Source organism: Xenopus tropicalis, chromosome 9 (assembly GCF_000004195.4).
Source record: "Xenopus tropicalis strain Nigerian chromosome 9, UCB_Xtro_10.0, whole genome shotgun sequence".
Lineage (NCBI taxonomy): Eukaryota > Metazoa > Chordata > Amphibia > Anura > Pipidae > Xenopus > Xenopus tropicalis.
The window spans coordinates 14,893,334-14,917,637 of record NC_030685.2 but is presented as its reverse complement, the minus strand read 5'-3'; the positions used below and the strand labels follow the sequence as shown (position 1 = coordinate 14,917,637).

The window sequence follows — 24,304 nt, the reverse complement described above, 5'->3', positions numbered from 1 at the left end:
GTGATCACAGTACAGATGCAACAGAAATGACATTTCCCCTCTGAATTTTTACAAAGAACTGGAAAGTAGGTTACGTTGCCCAATTTCCCGAAGGCCGGCTGTGAGCCTGTGTCGGTGCCGCCTCGGCTGTGCCCAAACTCACTTAATGGCCCATCAGTTCCAGACTGTAGAGCCCGGGTCTCCTTCATCATTTCTGAGTCTTGGCCTAATCAATATTTTTGTTTCAGCTGGGATGATTTGGGCTTTTTTGCTCACACTATAAACATACAGCTCTCTCCTGTTGCATTAGGAATATCCTCAGCTCCTAATGTTCTTTCTATTGGAAGAGTCTGATTTCCTATCTGTATATTAAAGGGGAAGTTCATAGTTTAATAGTCATTTATTTTTGTGTGTGTGTTTATTAATTCGGAAAGTAGACTGACTGCTTTTAACACTTATACATATTCACTTGTCCATATATATATATTTATTCCCTCCAGCGGAGAACCTCTGTTTTTGGGAGGCCTGTGAAGAGTTACGTTATGGAGAGCAATCTAAGATTGCTTCAACGGTGGAGTCCGTCTATCAGTAAGTAAGGATTCAGCTGTAGATCACATTATTTGGTCCAACTTCTGATTGTTTGGCATTGATTTTTTGTGGCGGGGCTTTTTCAATGTTCCAGGCCACGCTGATCTGGTTTCTTTTCATAGGATATTGATCAATGCACATTTTCTGGCCCAGTGTCCACCATGACTACTTTATGCAGTTAACCCTGACATGGCTATGGTGGCTTAGAAGCTGGGGACTGGGGAATGTCCACTGATCAGTGTTTAACCATAGAAAATATTACCCAGCACACTCAGTGCTCAGTCTAGAGGGTTAGCACCCAAGAATCTGACCGGCACAACAGGGGCAATTACACTGATCATTGTTGCACTGAAGACAATTGGACCCACCGGAGGACCTGATGCCCAGGGCTGGCACCGCTGCTTTCCTCCATGTTGACAGCACAAACCACCCCTCACCCTTTGGTATCGCCCACCCCATTGACACAAACCCACACACCTGATGGCTAATGGATCCAGGGGCACGTGGGGTCCACTGGGATTTCTCCCTGTATTCTAGTGGGCCAGTGGGACACTGATCTTTATTGTATGTATGCAGTAAGTTTTAACCAGGTCAGTAGCACTTCCAATATACTTTAAGACACACAGAGCTACTAGTAGCAGCTACTTGTCACAGCTACTAAACTCCAGAAAATCCCCTGCCATAGACAATACTGAGAATTGCCTCTGCTAAAACACACAGAGACAATTATCAGTAAATGATCAGCACTGTCTATTTCTGTAGCCACGACAAGTAGCTGCTACTAGTAGCTCCGTGTGTCTTCACCCTAATAAAACATTATGATATAAGATTATAAATTGAGATTTTGGCCAGCCAGCCTAAGGGACAATGGCAGCTTAGACAAGACTGGGACTGCAAGCTGAGTCAGGAACCCTTCCATAAAAGCTGCAGAGTTTTGAGCAAAAGGAAAATAATGTTACATATATATTTTCCGATCTTGTGTTTGTCCCCCAACAGGCAGTTTTTAGCTCCCGGCGCCACCCGCTGGGTAAACATCGACAGCAAGACCATGGAAAAGACTTTAGAAGGGATAAAGAATCCCCACCGCTATGTGCTGGATGATGCCCAGATGCACATCTACATGCTCATGAAAAAGGTGGGTTCCATTTTTACATATAGGGTGAAGACACACGGAGCTACTTAGTAGCGGCTACTAAACACCAGAAAATCCCCTGCCATAGACAATACTGAGAATTGCCTCTGCTAAAACACACATAGAGACAATTATCAGTAAATGATCAGCATTGTCTGTTTTAGTAGCCCTGACAAGTAGCTGCTACTAGTAGCTCTGTGTGTCTTCCGTGTTTACTTTTCAGAGCATTTCCTGTCAAACAGAAAGGGCACCGCCTACTGCATTCTCAGAACATTCCATCCACCAATCAACAACAGCTAAGGGGCTCCTAAAATTCTTATTTCCCTTCCTCTTCTGCCTCTTTCCAGCTTGCAAATGGGGGTCACTGACCCCGGCAGCCAGAAACTATCGCTCTGTGAGGCTACAATTGGATTCTTATTGTTACTTTTTATTACTTATCTTTCTATTAAGGGCCCTCTCCTATTCATATTCCTATTCATTCCCCGTCTCTCTTTTTTAAATCACTGCCTGGTTGCTAGGGTCAATAAGCAACTAGATAGCTGCTGAAATTGGGGACTGCTAAACAAAATGCTGCAATAATGAGTTAAAGAAAGTAACGGGGGGGGGGGTTTCTGGCAGATATAACCACTTGATCCATAATCACCGGAATATTCATTATCATCAGTAATAAGCCTCTGAAACCAAACACTCACGTAATGGCTTTAGTCAATAGCAGTAGATCCTCCATCTCCTCCTTTTGTAAGTGAGCGCAAACATTCGCCTCCCATTAACCCCTACAGCTCACCAAATCCTTATTACTCCGAGGAAGTGAATCCAAACCGTAGGGGGGCCACTACCTACTACTACCTATTTTTTTCTTTTCCCGATTATAGCCTTAAAAGATTTACTATCCTTCCAAATGGCTAAAAATCCAAATTCGACAATTTTCCAGCTAAAACTTGCCAATTAGTAATGAGCGAATTTTATCACCGCACATGAATTCATAGTGAATTTCCACATTTTGCCATTGGCTAATTGTTTCGCGAAACTTCTGCGAAAATTCTACGCAAAAAAATGTGCACGCGGTCGTGTAAACTTGGGTGCGGTCGCATCAAAATAGCTGTTGTTGCGACAAATTGGGCAGTCACGTCAAAGCAGACCCGTCAAATTGGACGCGGTCATGTAAAAATGGGCGTAATTGCGTAAAAATGGGTGGGGTTGCGGCAAAATAGGCGTGGTCGCTGCAAAAAAAGATGCGCGCAACAAAAAGAGATGTGTGCAAGAAAATCGTATGCCAAACGTTTTCACCGTTTAGCAAATTTTCCTGTCGTTTCGCTAATTTTTCGGCGAAGCAAAACGGGACAGATTCGCTCATCGCTATTGCCGAGATCATGTAGCAGCCAATGGCAGAAGTCCCTTCCCTGGGGGATTCTTCTATTGCTTCAAAATTGTAGAGTTTTTGGATTTTTGACGCTGGTTTTTTTTTTGTGTGACAATTCAAAAAAAGTCGCAGTTTCTATGAGACAAGTTGCGACTTTTCCTGCGCTGACTTTTTCAGTTCAGACACTGAACTGCATGTCTGTATATATATTCAGTTTCTATAGGTTCTCAACTAACTTTGCTCCCTTCTCAACTAGGGGAATCCTCTGGGGATTACGTTATTACCACACTATCACATATATAAGAAAATATGACTCGTTTGCAATTAGATCTTCCCCTTTGAGCCTTAAATGTAGAGACCGTAAATGATTTATGTACCCAGTACTATACAATCCGCAGAGCGCCGGGTAATGGTGCCATAGCCAACAGCATTGGCGAGACTGCGCACGAACTGACGGTTTCTATTACGCGTCTCATCGATGGCAGGCCTTGCGTGAGTTGACACAAATTGAATTACCTCCATTTTGCCTTCCAGGATTCCTATCCGAGGTATCTAAAATCTGATATGTATAAGAACCTCCTGGGCCAGGCGTTCATCCCTCCGGAGACCAAGAAAGGGTCAGTAGCCTATTCCAGTAAAACTATTATTATGCACATTAAAATACACAGCTGCCTCCTATCTACTTGTAAATGAACGTCTACACTGCCAGTCAGCTAGTGGCCCCCTAAGGATGCTGGGAGTTGAGGCTGGGTTGCATACAGAAGGCTACCAGTTGCCCAACATAACTGGTCTACACAGTTTAGCCTGCAGAAGAGTTGGACCCTCTCTTGGAATGTGGGTTGGTCGATATTTCTTTTTTACCCCCATGTTCAACATGGGCTAATGACTAAGGCTTATACCAATCATACCTGTTGCCTATTTACTTTCTTAAGCCTAATGTAGCAAAACAGCGAAACATTATTTTCCAACATGGTGGGAGGATACGGTAGTTAATTAGATAACCAGTACACAGATAACCCCTCCTATCTGTAAGCCAGAGACATAGACAAAACAAAAGGGGGAAAGGCAGGGGGTTGTTTTAACAGAGCTCACTATCTTGATTCAAACTAACTCAGCTGATTAGGGGAAGGAGTTAAAGGGAGGAGCAGTATAAAAACTAAACAATAATCCATAAGTGTGTTCTGTTTATGCTGCTCAGGTTGTACAGGGCTGTATATATTGGTATATGGATGGTGCCAGGCTCATGTGTGGGCAGCTGCCCATTTTGGAAATGGAGAATACAGGCTATGGGGAAATCTATTGAGTTGGGCTACTCCAGGGAATCAATATGGCTGCTCCTGAGACTTCTATTTCCCCATTCTCTCTCCTCCGCAGAGTTTTCCCATTCATGAGAAGGCAGCGACACTCCAGCCCCAGTCCAGCGTTCTTACTGCCCCAGGGGGAGCAAGAGGGAAGAACAGAACCGCTCACCCCCGCCGCTCTCTCCCAGGTGATTTCCCATAATCTCCTTGAATGCAATAGCGTGAATATGTGTATGAATGAGAATAAACAAGATGGGGGGGGGAATCTGCTGCCCTTGTGGTTGGGCTACATTTATACATTGGGAGAGTCAGGGGTTGGCCAGTTCTGGTGTAAAATATGGCTAAAGTAGGGTTGCCTGGCCCCCCCCCTAGTGATAATAGTGGCAGCGAGTATTTGTTTCTGCTGCTTGTACTGGCCCAGTGGTTGGGTTGGGTGGTAGGGTTGCCGCTTATTCAATCCCAGAATTCCCGGCCAGGGCAGGCGGGGGGCGGTGACATAGGAGTAATGGGACAGTTATGTAAAGGGGTGGGGCAATGTTACTAATAGGTAAAGAGATGACATGAATGGGCAGGCCATGGGGCAGATTTAGAGGTATCGGGGAGGGGGAGGGGGATTTTGCAGGAATTGGGGTGGAACAAGAGGTTATTACAAATTTGTAATACTGGTCCCAGGCTTGGAGGCTATGTTACCCTCTAGCCCAGCTGGTTAGTAGCCCTATGTAGCTGGGATGTGCAACTACTCTCAGGGACTCCCTTATATACAGCTCACCCCTATACTTAGGGTTACCATCCATCTAGTACTTACCAGCCAGTAAATACCCTACCAATCCCTCCCTTCCCTGACCCTCTCCACAGGCACATTACCCCTTAAAACACTAGACCCTCCTATATTCTCTGCCCATTTCCCTGCCCACTCCACCCATTTCCCTGCCCACTTCACCCATTCGCCCACTCCACCAATTTCCCTGCTCACTTCAACCATTTCCCTGCCCACTCCACCCATTTCCCTGCCCACTCCACCCATTTCCCTGCCCACTTCAACTATTTCCCTGCCCACTCCACCCATTTCCCTGCCCACTCCACCCATTTCCCTGCCCACTTCAACCATTTCCCTGCCCACTCCACCTATTTCTATGCCCACTCCACCTATTTCTATGCCCACTCCACCCATTTCCCTGCCCACTCCACCCATTTCCCTGCCCACTTCAACCATTTCCCTGCCCACTCCACCTATTTCTATGCCCACTCCAACCATTTCCCTGCCCACTCCACCCATTTCCCTGCTCACACCACCCATTTCCCTGCCCACTCCACCTATTTCTATGCCCACTCCAACCATTTCCCTGCCCACTCCAACCATTTCCCTGCCCACTCCAACCATTTCCCTGCCCACTCCAACCATTTCCCTGCCCACTCCACCCATTTCCCTGCTCACACCACCCATTTCCCTGCCCGCTCCACCCATTCGCCCACTCCACCCATTTCCCTGCCCACTCCAACCATTTCCCTGCCCACTCCAACCATTTCCCTGCCCACTCCACCCATTTCCCTGCTCACACCACCCATTTCCCTGCCCGCTCCACCCATTCGCCCACTCCAACCATTTCCCTGCCCACTCCACCTATTTCTATGCCCACTCCACCAATTTCCCTGCCCACTCCAACCATTTCCCTGCCCCATGTGATGTGCCCGCCTGCTTCCCCAACCCAAAGGCACGTCTAAATGTGAAAAAAATGGTGGAAACCCTACCAATAATAGAACCGCCCCTGAGTAACTGTCTACCCAATCATTCACTGTTTGCCTGCATTAAGGAGCAGTTAATGAATTTTAAACCATGGGAGGAACTTAAAACCTTACAAGCTAGAGGTGCATAGTGAATGCCGAGAAGTCTTTACCCTTGAAATGGAATCCTTATTCCGCGACTCCCAGCCATTCCTGACCTCTCCAGCAATTAATCCCCCCCCCCCCGCACACTGTGTTTTCAGCCCATTAAAATGCAGAAAGTGGTTCCTTCCAGAGTGTCATTACGGAGAGCCCATGCAGTACATTAATGTATAATTAGTTTATTATTACGGGATCAAACTGCCCAGTGCACACACGCAGGTCTATTACTCACAGGCGACAGTCATGCCAAACCCACCCCCCTCCCATTAATTTAGTAATTTTTTTTGTAATTGGATTTTATTTCCGATACAACCCAGAAATAGAGAAAGCGAAATAGATCAAGCGGAACTGCCGTAGCTGGTTTAATGGGAAACTGCAATTATATGTGCACTGATTATTTCCCTTCATTTTATCCCTCTTTGTCACTCCCTGCTTTATAAGTATTAGTTAATATATTCAGCATTTGGCCACTAGGTGGCGCAGCGAGAAACTAACCGCAATGGAAAGACTTTGGTAGAATCCTTGCAAAGTGGCATTGCAGCATCTATGGCTGCCACCCAACTGGTATTTGACCAGTGTAGCCAGTATTACAGATTTACCCGCAATATAAATGCCAGTAAATTTGGCATCCCTACCTATATTCCCTCCCTTCCCTCTTTCTGTAGCAGCTCACTCCCTTTTATATGGAGGCCTTTGCCCCACCCATTAACCCCACCCACCATCTGCCCATTACCCTGCCTATCCCACTCAGGGGGATCAGGGAAGGGAGGGATTGGTAGGATATTTACTGGCTGGTAAGTACCAGATGGATGGTAACCCTAAGGGGCACATTTACTAATCCACGAATGTCCGAAAAGCGTCCGAATGCGTTTTTTTCGTAATGATCGGTACTTTGCGACTTTTTCGCGAATTGTCGCGACTTTTTCGAGCTCTCAATATGAAAGTTGCGATAATTCGCGAAAGTCGTAATGGCTATGAAAAAGTTGCGACAATTCACGAAATTTGTTATGGCTATGAAAAAAGAACAATTCGCGCAAGTCGTACCGGTTACGAAAAAGTCGCGACAATTTACGGGAAAGTCGTAACGGCGACGACAAAATCGCAAAAATACGAAAAAGTCGCAAAATGTTCGTTTTCCAATCCGAATTTTTCTCATTCGGATTCAGATTCGTGGATTAGTAAATCAGCCCCTAAGTATAGGGGTGAGCTGTATATATATAGGTGCACATCCCAGCTACATAGGGCTACTAACCAGCTGGGCTAGCCGGTAAAAAAGCCTCCAAGCCTTGGGACCAGTATTACAAATTTGTAATAACCCCTTGTTCCACCCCAATTCCTGCAAAATCCCCCTCCCCCTCCCCGATACCTCTAAATCTGCCCCATGGCCTGCCCATTCATGTCATCTCTTTACCTATTTGTAACATTGCCCCACCCCTTTACATCATTGTCCCATTACTCCCATGTCACCGCCCCGCCCTCAGCCTGCCCTGGCCGGGAATTCTGGGATTGAAAAAGTGGCAACCCTACCGCCCAACCCAACCATTGGTCCAAACCAGTACTCCGCCCCCTAGTGACATCACTGCCTGCCCCAAACCTAAAGGCCACTATTAATAGATGAAAAAGGTGGCAACCCTACAGATATCCCTTAGGGCAGGTTGTAAGTACATGGCCTTGTTGTGTCCTGCGTCCACCCCGGTCCCTAACTTGTGCACTGCACCAGTATTTTGCACTTTGCACCCTGCACATAATAATAATGACCCCTATTTTCTGTCTGACCTTGTCTCTACATAGGGAATTTTTCCAGAATTTCTCCATATTTGTTATGGTGCATTGTCAGGCCGGATATATATGAATAGTGGTACTCCATGGGGTCCATTAGAGCACCCATTTATTTTCAGTGTGTTACTGGAGCAATGGCGTAACTACCTATACAGCAGACCCCCAGGGCGACCAGAGAGACAGTGTGGCCCAAACAATGGGGTCTGCAGTATTGTATTTCCCAAGGCCCCTCTCGTACCTTTAACATAGTGGTGTGTTGCAGGCTGGGAGGTGCCGTATGAGCAAGCAAGGTGGGGGGTGAGGGAGAAGGGAGCATTCATGCCAGGCCCCTCAGACAATTTATTTGTGGGGTGCACCCAAGTACTGTACTGGAGCAAGGCAAACTGCCCCCATTACTAGCATTAAATGCTGAGATACCACTTTCTTTACAGTCAACCCCCCCCCACTCACTAGCCGCCATGATAAGACACGGTGTTCGCTGTCCCGGGGTAACATAAGGCAATGGCGGAGATTGTATAATGTTTATATCTTGGCACCGGATCCAGCTTTTCACAATGTTTTGGAGTCTCGTGAGGGAAGAATTCCCAGGGCCTTGACTCTGCAAGTTCCTATTTATATCTCTCTCTCTGGAGGGTTCCCCTGTAGAACATCTGTTGGCTCAGCTTCAGCCTCTGTCCTTCCAACAAAATACAGTATTCTGGGACAGCTGCACCCACTTGTCTGCATGTTAAAAACCCCTTTAAACTGGGGGGTCCCAAACCTGTTTAAGTTTGTTAATTCTAATAGGGAGGCCAGGTAAGATAGTGCTGTGGTACAGCCAATCACTGGTTTCCCAGTCTCCAATAACTGCAACAGGGCCAACCACCCAATCTCCAGTTTCTTATACAGGGTCCGCTACCCAGTTTCCAGTTCCAGATTCAACGCTGGTTTCTCAATCTCCAATTCCTGCAACAGGACCAGCTGCCCAATCTCAATTTCCTTCTACAGGGCCAGATTCTCAATCTCCAGTTCCTGTTCCAGAACCAGCTTCTCAATCTCCAGTTCCTGTTCCAGAACCAGCTTCTCAATCTCCAGTTTCTGTTCCAGAACCAGCTCCTCAATCTCCAGTTCCTTTCCCAGAACCATCTTCTCAATCTCCAGTTTCTTTCCCAGAACCAGCTTCTCAATCTCCAGTTCCTTTCCCAGAACCAGCTTCTCAATCTCCAGTTCCTGTTCCAGAACCAGCTTCTCAATCTCCAGTTCCTGTTCCAGAACCAGCTTCTCAATCTCCAGTTCCTTTCCCAGAACCAGCTTCTCAATCTCCGGTTCCTTTCCCAGAACCAGCTTCTCAATCTCCAGTTCCTGTTCCAGAACCAGCTTCTCAATCTCCAGTTCCTGTTCCAGAACCAGCTCCTCAATCTCCAGTTCCTTTCCCAGAACCAGCGTCTCAATCTCCAGTTCCTGTTCCAGAACCAGCTTCTCAATCTCCAGTTCCTGTTCCAGAACCAGCTTCTCAATCTCCAGTTCCTTTCCCAGAACCAGCTTCTCAATCTCCAGTTCCTGTTCCAGAACCAGCTTCTCAATCTCCAGTTCCTGTTCCAGAACCAGCTTCTCAATCTCCAGTTCCTTTCCCAGAACCAGCTTCTCAATCTCCGGTTCCTTTCCCAGAACCAGCTTCTCAATCTCCAGTTCCTTTCCCAGAACCAGCTTCTCAATCTCCAGTTCCTTTCCCAGAACCAGCTTCTCAATCTCCAGTTCCTGTTCCAGAACCAGCTTCTCAATCTCCAGTTCCTGTTCCAGAACCAGCTTCTCAATCTCCAGTTCCTGTTCCAGAACCAGCTTCTCAATCTCCAGTTCCTGTTCCAGAACCAGCTTCTCAATCTCCGGTTCCTTTCCCAGAACCAGCTTCTCAATCTCCAATTCCTTTCCCAGAACCAGCTTCTCAATCTCCAGTTCCTTTCCCAGAACCATCTTCTCAATCTCCAGTTCCTTTCCCAGAACCAGCGTCTCAATCTCCAGTTCCTGTTCCAGAACCAGCTTCTCAATCTCCACTTCCTTTCCCAGAACCAGCTTCTCAATCTCCAGTTCCTTTTCCAGAACCACAAAAAGAGGTTGTGGGAGCACTCCAAGGCTAAATAAAGTATACAAATACAATGGAAGTGCAACTGATCTGGCCAAATTAACTACAAACATACAGAAAGACAAAAGGGATTGATCAATGCACATTCCCTGGTCCCCTGTTTCATAAGTAAATTGTCTATTAGTTTCATGCTAGTGCATACAGTATATTGACAAGAAACAGGGGTTTTTAGTTACAAAATTATGATCATAAGATTGGTAAGCCACCATACCACGTCAAGGTAAACCCCGTATGGTGGTCCTATCTATTTACCTCTGGTCATATTTTTCAAAGGCTGGCACTCCCGTGCACTATTGCCATTCTTGACCTGGGGGCTGGTTTGAATCAGAGGGCTTAGTCACTCCCATGCCTTTTGCTTATATAGAGAGAGATTGCCTGGTTCCCCAGACCAAATCCTCCCCCGCTTGCGGCTTGTAGAGGAGAAGACTGCCCATTAACCAACACCCATTCTTTTTAAAGGCATAAGACCACCATTAAAGGGACGGGTGTGGGGGTGCTGAACCCACATGGAAGTTTGGCCATTCTTCCTGCAGAATTAAATCTGCTAAAATACATAAATACACAAAAAGAGGTTGTGGGAGCACTCCAAGGCTAAATAAAGTATACAAATACAATCCCTTTTGCCTTTTCCAGAACCAGCTTCTCAATCTCCAGTTCCTTTCCCAGAACCAGCTTCTCAATCTACAGTTCCTTTCCCAGAACCAGCTTCTCAATCTCCAGTTCCTTTAACAGAACAAGCTTCTCAATCTCCAGTTCCTTTCCCAGAACCAGCTTCTCAATCTCCAGTTCCTTTCCCAGAACCAGCTTCTCAATCTCCAGTTCCTGTTCCAGAACCAGCTTCCCAATCTCCAGTTCCTTTCCCAGAACCAGCTTCTTAATCTCCAGTTCCTTTCCTAGAACCAGCTTCTCAATCTCCAGTTCCTGTTCCAGAACCAGCTTCTCAATCTCCAGGTCTTTTCCAGAACCAGCTTCTCAATCTCCAGTTCCTTTTCCAGAACCAGCTTCTCAATCTCCAGTTCTTTTCCAGAACCAGCTTCTCAATCTCCAGTTCTTTTCCAGAACCAGCTTCTCAATCTCCAGTTCCTTTCTCAGAACCAGCTTCTCAATCTCCAGTTCTTTTCCAGAACCAGCTTCTCAATCTCCAGTTCCTTTTCCAGAACCAGCTTCTCAATCTCCAGTTCTTTTCCAGAACCAGCTTCTCAATCTCCAGTTCTTTTCCAGAACCAGCTCCTCAATCTCCAGGTCTTTCTCAGTACCAGCTCCTCAATCTCCACTCCAGTTCCTTTTCCAGGCCCAGCTGCCCAGCCTATAGAAATAGAGGACCATTAGGACACAGGTTCTGGTCTGGACCATGCTGAGAATGGACTGGATTTCTGCCAGTTTAGCACCATTTGGGATCCCAGTGCCCAGACCAAACATGCCTCACATGAGGTACATTAGGTAGATCACATGCATTGCAGGGACCTGTTACTTTATAAATGATAGAAAACCTACTGTACTACAGTTCCTATCAGTTGTTGGTGGGTGGCACTGATCAGTGAAGTCAGTGTGATGGGACCCTTGGCCTAAAAGCTGATTGCGGTGTGTTATTATTATTATTATTTTGTGTGGGGTTTTGTGGGTCCGGTTATCCTCTCAGTTGAGATGTTACTGCCGTTCTATCAGCAGATGCCGCCTGGTTTCTTTGTGAATTCATTTCTTTATCTGTTTCATTTCATACAGCTTTGTCCCTTAAGCAATCCTCTGGCCGCGCTGCCCGAAGCAACCCTACCTACCTGCCCCGAAGAACTCCAACCTTACTCCTTGCCTGATGGCTCCTCCCTTTGCCTGGAAGCCCCAACCATCTTCACCTTCCCGACTCCCACCACCAATGGCTCTGAGAGGTTCTCTGCCTTATAAAGTCTTCATATCATGGCTGTTTATTCAAGGCCAAGTTTCATACTTTACAGAATTGCATGGTGATGGGTTTGGTGTTCAACTATAAACCCAATGCAGTTGTGCACAAGTCTTCTTTCTCTCCATCTGTCGCTCATTGTCCTCTGCTGTCCCTGCCTCTTTCCTCATGTTCTAATATAAAATGCTGCATATCTTTGCCTCACCTGTAGGCTGAGTTATACAGTATTATACAGTTATATTGTACCCCCTACTGTAAATGATAAGGATATTAGAAGTCACTGAGGGGTTCTGTGCCCATATAAAGGCACAAGGCTGCAGGCTGAGTTATACAGGGAACTCTGAGTATCACTCATGTATTATAAGGGATAATGTACCCCCTACTGTAAATGATAAGGATATTAGCAGTCACTGAGGGGTTCTGTGCCCATATAAAGGCACAAGGCTGCAGGCTGAGTTATACCGGGAACTCTGAGTATCACTCATGTATTATAAGGGATAATGTACCCCCTACTGTAAATGATTAGGATATTAGCAGTCACTGAGGGGTTCTGTGCCCATATAAAGGCACAAGGCTGCAGGCTGAGTTATACAGGGAACTCTGAGTATCACTCATGTATTATAAGGGATAATGTACCCCCTACTGTAAATGATAAGGATATTAGCAGTCACTGAGGGGTTCTGTGCCCATATAAAGGCACAAGGCTGCAGGCTGAGTTATACAGGGAACTCTGAGTATCACTCATGTATTATAAGGGATAATGTACCCCCTACTGTAAATGATAAGGATATTAGCAGTCACTGAGGGGTTCTGTGCCCATATAAAGGCACAAGGCTGCAGGCTGAGTTATACAGGGAACTCTGAGTATCACTCATGTATTATAAGGGATAATGTACCCCCTACTGTAAATGATAAGGATATTAGCAGTCACTGAGGGGTTCTGTGCCCATATAAAGGCACAAGGCTGCAGAGTTATATAGGTCAGGCCAGATGTAGATCATATACATGCACTTTGATAGTTAATACTTATGCTTTCCCATAAAACATACACCTGAAAAAAAGCAAATTTAATTATATTTTCAGTGTGACCCAATTCACAGTGGAGGATTATATATATATATACACATTGCCATTAAGCCGTACCATGATCTCAGCTGCCACCTTATAAACGTTTCCCTCACTTTCCTAATGGGAAGCTGCACTCTGCCCCTCCCTATAGAGATATATATATATATATATACAGTGTATACTGCTGATGCCGGCTCTGGGCCTTTTAACAAGGCTTCTTGCTGATCTTAAATTCACTGCCCAAGGGACCCAGAGCGGCTTTCACTTGCACAGAATAAACGCCTTCTGCCAGATGAGCACTTTGCTACACAGAATACTGAGCCTCCGGGCGGCTTTTAGAGATAAAACGCCATCCCTGATCCTACTTAGGAAAACTATAGAACCTCTATGCGCCGCCGGGAAACAGCACTTGCTCCCTATCAATAGTATTTATTGATTATTGAGCAAATTTATACCCATAATAAACCCTAACAAGGTGCCATGGTATGTGATTAAATGAAAATATATCAAATAAACAGATTTTACAATTAAACCTAAAGCAACAGTTCAGTGTAAAAATGAAACTGGGTAAGATCGACAGACTGAGCAAAATAAAAACTATTTGTAATATAGTTAGTTAGGCAAAAATGTCATCTATAAAGGCTGGAGTCAGCGGAGATCTAACATAATAGCCAGAACACTACATCCTGCTTTACAGTTCTATAAGTGGCTTGGTGGGGGAGGCATATGGGTAATAACTGTTAAGGTAGTTTGTGAGCGCGCAGGTCAGATTCGAATGCAAACTAACTGACAGTTATGTCCCATATGCTCCCCTTAAGTCACTGATTGGTTACTGACAGCTTGGAGAGCTGTATTACAAACAGTGTTGGACTGGGACCCCAGGGGCCCACCAGAAAACCTTAGACCCTAGGCCCACTTTCCAAACTATTTTGCCTCCTTTCCTCACCCAACCTCTTTATTCTCCTAGTCTCTTTTATTTACATGCTAGCATCTATTCTTCCATCTATTTCTCCTCTTTCTTCCCATTCAGAAATAGGGAATGAGCATGAAACAGGCCAAATGGTCAGGAGCAGGAGGGCCCACTGACACCTGGGCCCACCGGGAGTTTTCCTGGTATCCTGGTGGGCCAGTCCCACACTGATTACAAATATTTTTTATTTGGCGCAGTCTGTCTATTTCACCCAGTTTCATTTTGCATGCAGACTCCTGCTCTCCTATTCATTACTTGATCAATAGGGTGACGCCGGCGCCATCATGTGGGGATCTACTGCAACTGCACAGGCTTCCTGGGTATTTCCTCCTAATGATGGCAGTAGGTGTGAGGAGTTCCATTATACTAGGCAGAAAACCTGACACCAGGGGGGAGCAGATAGATAGATACATAGATGATTGATAGATAAATAGATAGATAGATAGATAGATGATAGATAGATACATAGATAGATACATAGATGATAGATAGATAGATAGATAGATAGATGATAGATAGATAGATACATACATACATAGATGATAGATAGATAGATGATAGATAGATACATAGATAGATACATAGATGATAGATAGATAGATAGATACATACATACATAGATGATAGATAGATAGATAGATAGATAGATAGATAGATAGATAGATAGATGATAGATAGATAGATACATACATACATAGATGATAGATAGATAGATAGATAGATGATAGATAGATACATAGATGATAGATAAGATGATAGATAGATACATAGATGATAGATAAATAGATAGATAGATAGATGATAGATAGATAGATAGATATAGATGATTGATAGATAGATAGATAGATAGATAGATAGATCGATACATACATACATATATACATACATACATAGATGAAAGATAGATAGATAATAGATAGATAGACAGACAGACAGATAGATGATAGATAGATAGATAGATAGATCGATACATACATACATATATACATACATACATAGATGAATAGATAGATAGACAGACAGACAGACAGATAGATAGATAGATGATAGATAGATATAAATAGTGATAGCACTTGTTTCATGACATAGACACTATCGCCACCTAGGGGACATTACTGAATATGCATGATAGCTGTGAATGACCAATGGGTTTCCACGTTGCTTCTAGTCTCTATTAAGAATATAGAAGTTTTCATGCATTGGGATTGGATGTCCCCCAACCTCCACGGGGATCTGCATCCTACTGGGCCCCACTAAAAGCCCTTTGTTCTTCAGTCTCCATTACTGTGCCCCCTGCATCGCCCATTTTCTGCCCTGCCTGCTCCCTTCTCCATTATATGTTGGTATCCGGCATGGACTCCATGGATCTCGCTTCTGAGCTGTTGTTTTTCTCTTTGTTTGCAGCCATGAGAGAGGGCCATGCCCCCGGGATCCCTTCTGTGCCCCCCTAGAGACCCCCCGGCGCCAGGAGGAGGAAGGGGAAAGCATTCTGACATCGACTGCACTTTGAACCGGGCCCCCCGCTCTCCCACTCCAACACCCAATGGTGCCTTTATCTAGCGACACGCAGGGGGCACTGGCGGAATCCTCCCCTGGCACAGACACTGACGCAGTCGCTGTTTGCTTTCCATCTGGCCTCATTCCCTACTCTCTCTAGTTCTAATAAGGGATTCTATCCCTCCCAGCTATTCCCTACTCCTGAGACTCCAAGCTGGTATCGGACTGGGCCGGCGGGACACTGGAAGAAAACCCTATGGGCCCCCAATGACCCATGGACTAAGGAGGCAAAGTTCTGCATTGCTGCCCAGTATGATGCTGGCTGGGATGTTGAGAGTTGTAGTTCAAGGTAGTGCAGTTATACTAAGCAGGTCCCAACTGGGATTCTACATAAGCCCTGGCATTCCAAGGCCCAAACAGCCCCCCCCCCCCCAGCCCAATAAATAGTGAGTGTCTATGGCATCTTACAGCCCCCCTGGCATTTGCCTGAACCCACAGATTGGCAGTTTGGGCCTGATACCAAGCCGTGATTGGAGGACGGTAATGGCTTCACTTTTTGGCATAGGCCCGGAACATCTCTGAATACTACCTGGCTAGGTGACCATTTGCCAAGCTGGCACGTGCCCATGAGGGAATAAGCTCCCTGTATCTGCCCAGTGGCTGCTGGGAGATTCCTGAGGGTGGGGGAGCAGTAGGGAACCAACCTGCAGCCTTTAAATGGGCCTAGAATAAAAGCCCCCGGAGCCCTGACAGGCAGTTTTAGCTCAATATCATTCTGTAGATTAAACAGTTAAACAGTAAAGGCCAAGCTAACCACTTTTTGTAGAATTTTAGATTTTTTTTAATAGAAATTCTAGTTTTCCTTGAATGCGCGGATACTAACAACTGAAAGTCATTTCCAAATAGGAGCAGAAATGTCCCAGGGAGGACCTGATAGGGAACTGAAGCCTGTCTGTGCTTGTGTGACTGCAGGGCTGTGATTGGCTACTCCCCCTCTTACTGTGCTTCTGGCAGGGACTGTTGGGACACGCCCACCCCTCTATTGAAACACAGACGGGGACCTGAGAGGACCTATAGGGAGCTCCGATATTAATTCCTAGGCCAGAGAATATTCCACTTCTGTGATAAAGAGCTGAATGTTTATGTAACGGAGGATTGCATGGCGCCCCTAAACATTTATATGTCATTTCTTGATCGATGTTGACCTTTTTCTTGTACATTCCCTTTGCCCATAGACTATTCTGCCGATTTATTCCCCCCCCCCAACCCCAGGCAAGGGTAGAAATGAGCTCATTGTTCTGCCATTGTTATTTCCACCCTGTGCTGCCTGTGCTCTCAGGAGTAATGATTATACATAGGGAAGGGCTCAATATTGACTTTGCAGATCCTGGGGAAGGGAAAGTGCACTGTGTATCGTAGGGAAATAGGGAAAATACTTGTTTTTACATTTTATCAATCAGCTAGAAGGGCACCTGTAGAACAAGAGACTATTTATTGGGTTTATGTCCAACCTACAGGCAGAGTTCCCCTTTAATAAGGGCATTTCCCCAAATCTTTTCTCTTTTTTTCAGATACAAACGACGGAAGGGGTTAATTAAACGTCGTTGCAAATTGCACAATGAATTCATTTGAAATAAAACATTAAATGAGTCGAGAAACTGTCGTCTGTGTCGCTAAACACGTCGAACGGGCGACGGTGAGCATTATATGGAGTAAAGGGAACGTAAAGCCTCAAAATGAATTAACGTGACGTTGTTCTTCTGAGCACTTTGTGCACTTTTGCAATTGACGTGATTGCTGTTTTTTTTAACTTAAATAATGGATTACAGCGCCATCTGCTGTTCAGTTTGACTGACTGAAGGCGGCAGAAAATGAGGCGAGTGAGAAGAGGAAAGTCATGTGATGTTGTTCTGTTACAATTGACCAGAGAACTATTGAACTACTCTTCTCTACTCCCCAGCGCCAGACCAAGCACTACGTGTGCCCGGCGCAAGAACCGCCTGACACGACTCCCTCTGTAACGCCACCTATCCTTAGAACCACTGCCAGCCCTGCTGCTCACACACTTTACTTAATGAGCAGACCAACATCTGCTGCTAAATTTTCTACCCACGGTGTCCGGTTGGCTGAACTGACCAGCAGGTGGCACTGTTGTTTCCAATTCATTATATCAGTAGTACGTTGTATATAAACAGCTAATACTTGAAAACTGGAAGGCACTCTGAGCAATTAAATACGGATTTCCTGTAAAGGAACGGTTCAGTGTAAAAATTAAACTGAGTAAAATAGAGTGCGCAAAATCTTTGTAATATAGTTAGTAAGGCAAAAATGTCAACTATAAAGGTTGGAGTGGGCAGATGTCTAACATAACAGCCAGAACACTACTTCCTCCTTCACAGCTCTCTAAGCTGTTAGCAGTTAGTAACCAATCAGTGACTTGAGGGGGGGCATATGGGACATAACTTTTCAGTTAGTTTGTATTTAAATCTGACCTGCGCACAGGGTCGGATTGGGGCTGCAGGGTCCAAGGGGACTGCCGCCCCAGGGGCCCCACACCCCACAAGGTGCCCCCACCATCCCCGGCCCCCTGCCGCGCTCGGTCCCCCAACATGCCCCCCTAAACGCCCACAGGGGCCCCATGCTCCCCTGAGCGCCAGTGGAGCGGCAACAGGCATCGAGTCTGGGCCACCGGGGTCTACTAGGGCCGGGGCCCACTGGGTTTTTTCCTGCTATCCCGGCGACCCTGTCCGACCCTGCCTGCGTGCTCACAAACTAACTGAACAGTTATGTCCCATTTGGCACCCCCTAGTCACTGACTAACTAAGAGGTTAGAGAGCTGAAAGCAGGAAGTAGTGTTCTGGCTATTATGTTAGACATCTGCCCACTCCAGCCTTTATAGATTACATTTTTGCCTAACTAGATTGAAAACTCCACTAGGGGGCGGCGAGGGATGTATAATCTCTATAGAATGCCGCCATTCCATTTAATTTATCATCATTCCAGCCCCCTAGGTGGCGCTGTGCTTTGCCCCCTCAATACAAACTTTGTTTAGGGTTAATAAGTCAAATCATTTTGCACCATAGCTGTCCCTGTTGGGTCCCAGAGCCCAAATGCGGTTGCAGACGACTCCTATGCAGGTCGGTGGCACAACCAGCGCTATAAAAACAGAGGATATTTGGAATATTTGCCCTTATTTTCATTCATGGAGGCATTTCCCTGTATTCCTGTGAATATAAGGAATATATCTGACACACAAAAGAGACCAAGGACACATTGGAACATGTCTGGAGTGTTCTCTCGGTCACTGACCCCCCTCCAGCTGATTGGCCGGCACAAGCAGCCAAATCCTCACAGCTCACCTAGCATTACAGCCTGCGTCAGAGCACAGACAAGAATCCCAGATAAACACGCTCTGCGCCTTTCATCTACTATAACATTAAGCTGAAAAGGTTCCATTCCTTTATGATGAGAGAAGCCGTGTATGTCGGATCCCCTCATTCACATTAAATGCCCCTTTAACCCCTTCAGCGCCAGGGCTATCCACAAACACAAGGTATAATGTGATATCGGCCCGGGTGAATTTATCACTTGCTTTCTAAAGACTGGTCAGTCCGGGGTGATGTTTGCACTGGGTGCTTGTGCCTTTCAAATTCAATTTTTTTCCACCCAAATGTTACTGGATATTTCACATTATTCTAAAGGGTTAAAACAAAACTTGCCTTTTCAAAAACACTCTCTTAAAAGGGCATCAAAACCCAATAGTAAAGCTGCCCCTCTGTGCCCCATAGTTTTCTATAGAAGTTGACAAAAAACATAATTACAAATGCAAGAAAATCCACCAATGACAATGCTGATTCCCAGCAATATGTCAGCCATCTTGCTCTTATGTTACATATAGAGTTGCCACCACCCACATCATTGGACTGGGCGCAGGGGCACCGGGAAAAAACCCAGTGGGCCCCGGCGGCCCAGACCCAACTCCCCAGGGTGCTCCCGCAATCCGCCGGTCTCCCTCCCCTGATGCACCGCAGGTGAGTTTCATTTCGGCACACTCGGGGGAGGGGGTTGGAGGTTTTTGGGGGCTCCTGTGGGGGGTTGTGAATGCAACGGGGGCCATTATAGGGTGCAGGAGCCCCTGAGGCAGAATCTCTTGTGGGCCCTGCACCCCCCAGTCCGACCCTGGGGGGGTGGGGGGCTGGGTAGGAGATTATCTGCGCACTGGACCACTCTAAAAACTTTTTGCATACATCACAACCCCACCCCCAGTGTCATGGACCCGCCCCTAAAAAAAAGAGAGAGTTAACAGGTGGCAACCCTAGTTACATATGGAGATTATTATGCCATTTTGTCATATGCCACAGGAATCAGACATGGGGATAAAGGGACAGACTTGTTCAGTGCTGGGAAACTGGGCTTAATGCTCCCAACTCCAATTGCAGGAACAGAGAACAGGGAGCCGGATTTACACAGATCAGCTGGGATTCTCATTGGAGGATTCTTTTGCATATTAATGTAGCTGCTGGCTCTGGAGAGCTGGTGTTATTGAGCAATGTTGCTTTAAGACTATACAGTAGTAAAGTCTTCCCAGCATCCCCCAGCATGCTTTAACTTGATAACATGATAGTACAATGGGATTCGGAGTCCAGCAAAGTCTCAGCAGCACAGAGTGGTGTTTGGCTCTCCTTATTACTGATGCAAGAGAACTGTCCAATAAGCATCCTTTGAGCACTAAGTCATCTTACTGTTACATAACATAGGGAGAGCGCTCGGCAATCAGACCCTTGGCTAGCCGCCGGTGATTACAATCACAGTTACAAAAAATAGCTGCAGTACATTAGTTTCCCCCCCCAGGGGCACTGTGGCCACACTCCTTGGTTTATCAACATAGGAACAATAGAAAACTGGAGACAGCGGCCAATAAACTCCACTTCTCCAAGTGCCAGAAGGACAAAGGGTTCTCCATGGATGATCTTCTCGCACCAAGTTGTCCACTGGTTCCAAGGAGATAAGGGAGTTCAGTGCTAATGGTTGTTTTGAAAGCGCCTGTGGGGGAAGCCATTTTACCATGATAGGTGCCCTTTTAATGGAGATGTTAACATCGTTGCTCAACCTTACTTGCTGGACCACAAGTCCCAGCAGGCTTTTACCCTTGTTGATAGGCTAAAGAATGCTGGTAGCTGTAGTCTAGCAACACCCAATGTCGGAAAGTTTGTAAGTTACTGTATATTCATTGCAACAATGTGAGAGAATCCTGCAGTGAGAACCACGTGGGGGTTAGGGTAAAGAGAAATGCTTGGCTGTTGTGGTGAGCGAGACTGGGGACAAGGCTCTTGGCTGGAAGTTGTAGGTGTGAAGAGTAAATGAGTTAGGGAAGGGCTTTCCAACTGGAGCCCTGTGGGCTGGATGTGGCCCTCCATTTATTTGCCTGCCCCCCAGCAGGGCCCCACATGGGGACAGAAGGACAGAAGCTCATACCCAGTCTCTGCTCCCATTGGCTCCTCTGTGCTCAGTTCTACCTGCTCAGTGATGTCAGGGATTAACAAGTTGCTGACTCAGGTGATTGTGTCGTACGGCTGAGACGATTGGCTAATCCCCCGTGTGCAGCTAATGCCCTGTAACTGCAGTCTGGCCTGCCCCCTTACATACAATATATAAATAATTAGGGCAGTGCTGCTGGTTACACTCCCTTACGTTTTCAAGAATCTGTAGGTCCCTATCACATTCCCATCAGTCCCTGCCCCAGTGAGCTTACAATCTAAGGTCCCTATCACATTCCCATCAGTCCCTGCCCCAGTGAGCTTACAATCTAAGGTCCCTATCACATTCCCATCAGTCCCTGCCCCAGTGAGCTTACAATCTAAGGTCCATATCACATTCCCATCAGTCCCTGCCCCAGTGAGCTTACAATCTAAGGTCCCTATCACATTCCCATCAGTCCCTGCCCCAGCGGAGCTTACAATCTAAGGTCCCTATCCCATTCCCATCAGTCCCTGCCCCAGTGAGCTTACAATCTAAGGTCCCTATCACATTCCCATCAGTCCCTGCCCCAGTGGAGCTTACAATCTAAGGTCCCTATCACATTCCCATCAGTCCCTGCCCCAGTGGAGTTTACAATCTAAGGTCCCTATCACATTCCCATCAGCCCCTGCCCCAGTGGAGCTTACAATCTAAGGTCCCTATCCCATTCCCATCAGTCCCTGCCCCAGTGGAGCTTACAATCTAAGGTCCCTATCACATTCCCATCAGCCCCTGCCCCAGTGAGCTTACAATCTAAGGTCCCTATCACATTCCCATCAGTCCCTGCCCCAGTGGAGCTTACAATCTAAGGTCCCTATCACATTCCCATCAGCCCCTGCCCCAGTGAGCTTACAATCTAAGGTCCCTATCACATTCCCATCAGTCCCTGCCCCAGTGGAGCTTACAATCTAAGGTCCCTATCACATTCCCATCAGTCCCTGCCCCAGTGGAGCTTACAATCTAAGGTCCCTATCACATTCCCATCAGTCCCTGCCCCAGTGGAGCTTACAATCTAAGGTCCCTATCACACACTAGGGTCAGTTTTATACCGAGCCAAGTCCTGCTGCAGGAAGCGCAGGTGACAAAACATCCCATGTGCCATTGCGCTTAAGGTTTTCTAGATAATGGATATCCAGATTACAGATGCCATACCATATTCTGTAGGAAAAATACAGTAATGTATTTATAAATACTCAGTTGAGTTTAATCTGCATTGCATGTGAGCCCCAGACCTCGGACGTGTTTCTGCTACTTAATGATGTCACCAGGCAACTCTAAGCCCCTATTAATATGCTCCGCTGCCCGGCACGCTGCTTAATAGGACATTCTTGTATTTACAGACAGGTAAAGTAACTACAAACAAGGCTACCCAAGAGAAGCACACATAGCAATAGTAAGTATCACTTTCTGCCTTTTATCCTCTACCAGTCAGTTACCAAAGATAAATCCATTATTGTATGATTATTACATTACAAGAACTGATTTACAATACTCCTCATCAGAAAATTTTATTTAAAAAAAGTATTTATTTTTGAAAACATTAAAACAATTTTTATTAATGTAATTAAGAACCAATCTTAGCGAAAAAACAGAGGCGAGGGATTTATGTATTTTTTAGATTTTGCGTGTTTTTATACAGACATATATGTCAATGATTTATATAGATGACAATGATAGAGATTGGTAGTCCCAAGATTGCACTTGTCTTCTTGCATGTGTGTACATTGTAGCATTTATAGGGAATAGGTAGTGTGAATAGGAGGGTATATTGTATATAACATTATTGACCTCTGTGGCACACCAGGGTCTGTTTAAATACTGTAGTTTATAGCACTAAACTACCATTAACATTTCAGTCTGATTCCCAGACTTTCATAATGGTCTGAGAATAAAGCCGATACATTGATGATGTTTTTGTGAAATAGATGCTTGAAAGAGTCTCCGACATGCCACAGAGTCTATACAGGTCATCTGCAGGAGTACACATTTTTATATTTTACTTCTTACTGTATTGTGGGCTTCATTTTAGTCTATTCAATGGGAATAATGGGAAAAAAAATGAAGCCATTGTGGAAAATAATGTTACAAAACTACCATTACGGGTATGGGATCCCTTATCCGGAAACCTGTAATCCAGAAAGTTCCGAATTACGGAAAGGCCATCTCCCATAGACTCCATTATAAGCAAATAATTCTAATTTTTAAAAATGATTTCCTTTTTCTCTGTAATAATAAAACGGTACCTGTACTTGATCCCAACTAAGATATAATTACCCCTTATTGGGGGCAGAACAGCCCTATTGGGTTTATTTAATGGTTAAATGATTCCCTTTTCTCTGTAATAATAAAACAGTACCTGTACTTGATCCCAACTAAGATATAATTACCCCTTATTGGGGGCAGAACAGCCCTATTGGGTTTATTTCATGGTTAAATGATTCCCTTTTCTCTGTAATAATAAAACAGTACCTGTACTTGATCCCAACTAAGATATAATTACCCCTTATTGGGGGCAGAACAGCCCTATTGGGTTTATTTCATGGTTAAATGATTCCCTTTTCTCTGTAATAATAAAACAGTACCTGTACTTGATCCCAACTAAGATATAATTACCCCTTATTGGGGGCAGAACAGCCCTATTGGGTTTATTTAATGGTTAAATGATTCCCTTTTCTCTGTAATAATAAAACAGTACCTGTACTTGATCCCAACTAAGATATAATTACCCCTTATTGGGGCAGAACAGCCCTATTGGGTTTATTTAATGGTTAAATGATTCCCTTTTCTCTGTAATAATAAAACAGTACTTTGTACTTGATCCCAACTAAGATATAATTACCCCTTATTGGGGGCAGAACAGCCCTATTGGGTTTATTTAATGGTTAAATGATTCCCTTTTCTCTGTAATAATAAAACAGTACCTGTACTTGATCCCAACTAAGATATAATTACCCCTTATTGGGGGCAGAACAGCCCTATTGGGTTTATTTAATGGTTAAATGATTCCCTTTTCTCTGTAATAATAAAACAGTACCTGTACTTGATCCCAACTAAGATATAATTACCCCTTATTGGGGGCAGAACAGCCCTATTGGGTTTATTTAATGGTTAAATGATTCCCTTTTCTCTGTAATAATAAAACAGTACCTGTACTTGATCCCAACTAAGATATAATTACCCCTTATTGGGGCAGAACAGCCCTATTGGGTTTATTTA

The 24,304-nt window shown here is 45.3% G+C and overlaps 1 protein-coding gene across 2 annotated transcripts in view; it reads left to right on the top strand.

The window, feature by feature from the left end:
- rgs9 (regulator of G-protein signaling 9) overlaps positions 1-17,229 on the top strand; it is a 79,191-nt gene extending 61,962 nt beyond the window's left edge. Inside the window, exons 14-19 of one of the 2 annotated variants that reach the window (XM_012969987.3) lie at positions 480-567; positions 1,564-1,702; positions 3,594-3,676; positions 4,434-4,548; positions 11,865-12,025; positions 15,479-17,229. In XM_012969987.3, coding sequence (XP_012825441.1) covers positions 480-567; positions 1,564-1,702; positions 3,594-3,676; positions 4,434-4,548; positions 11,865-12,025; positions 15,479-15,584 — 692 coding nt within the window. In that variant the 3' untranslated portion in view covers positions 15,585-17,229. The remainder of the gene's footprint in view (positions 1-479; positions 568-1,563; positions 1,703-3,593; positions 3,677-4,433; positions 4,549-11,864; positions 12,026-15,478) is intronic. The other variant, NM_001103027.1, reaches the window with a different exon arrangement.
- Positions 17,230-24,304: the final 7,075 nt, after the last annotated feature.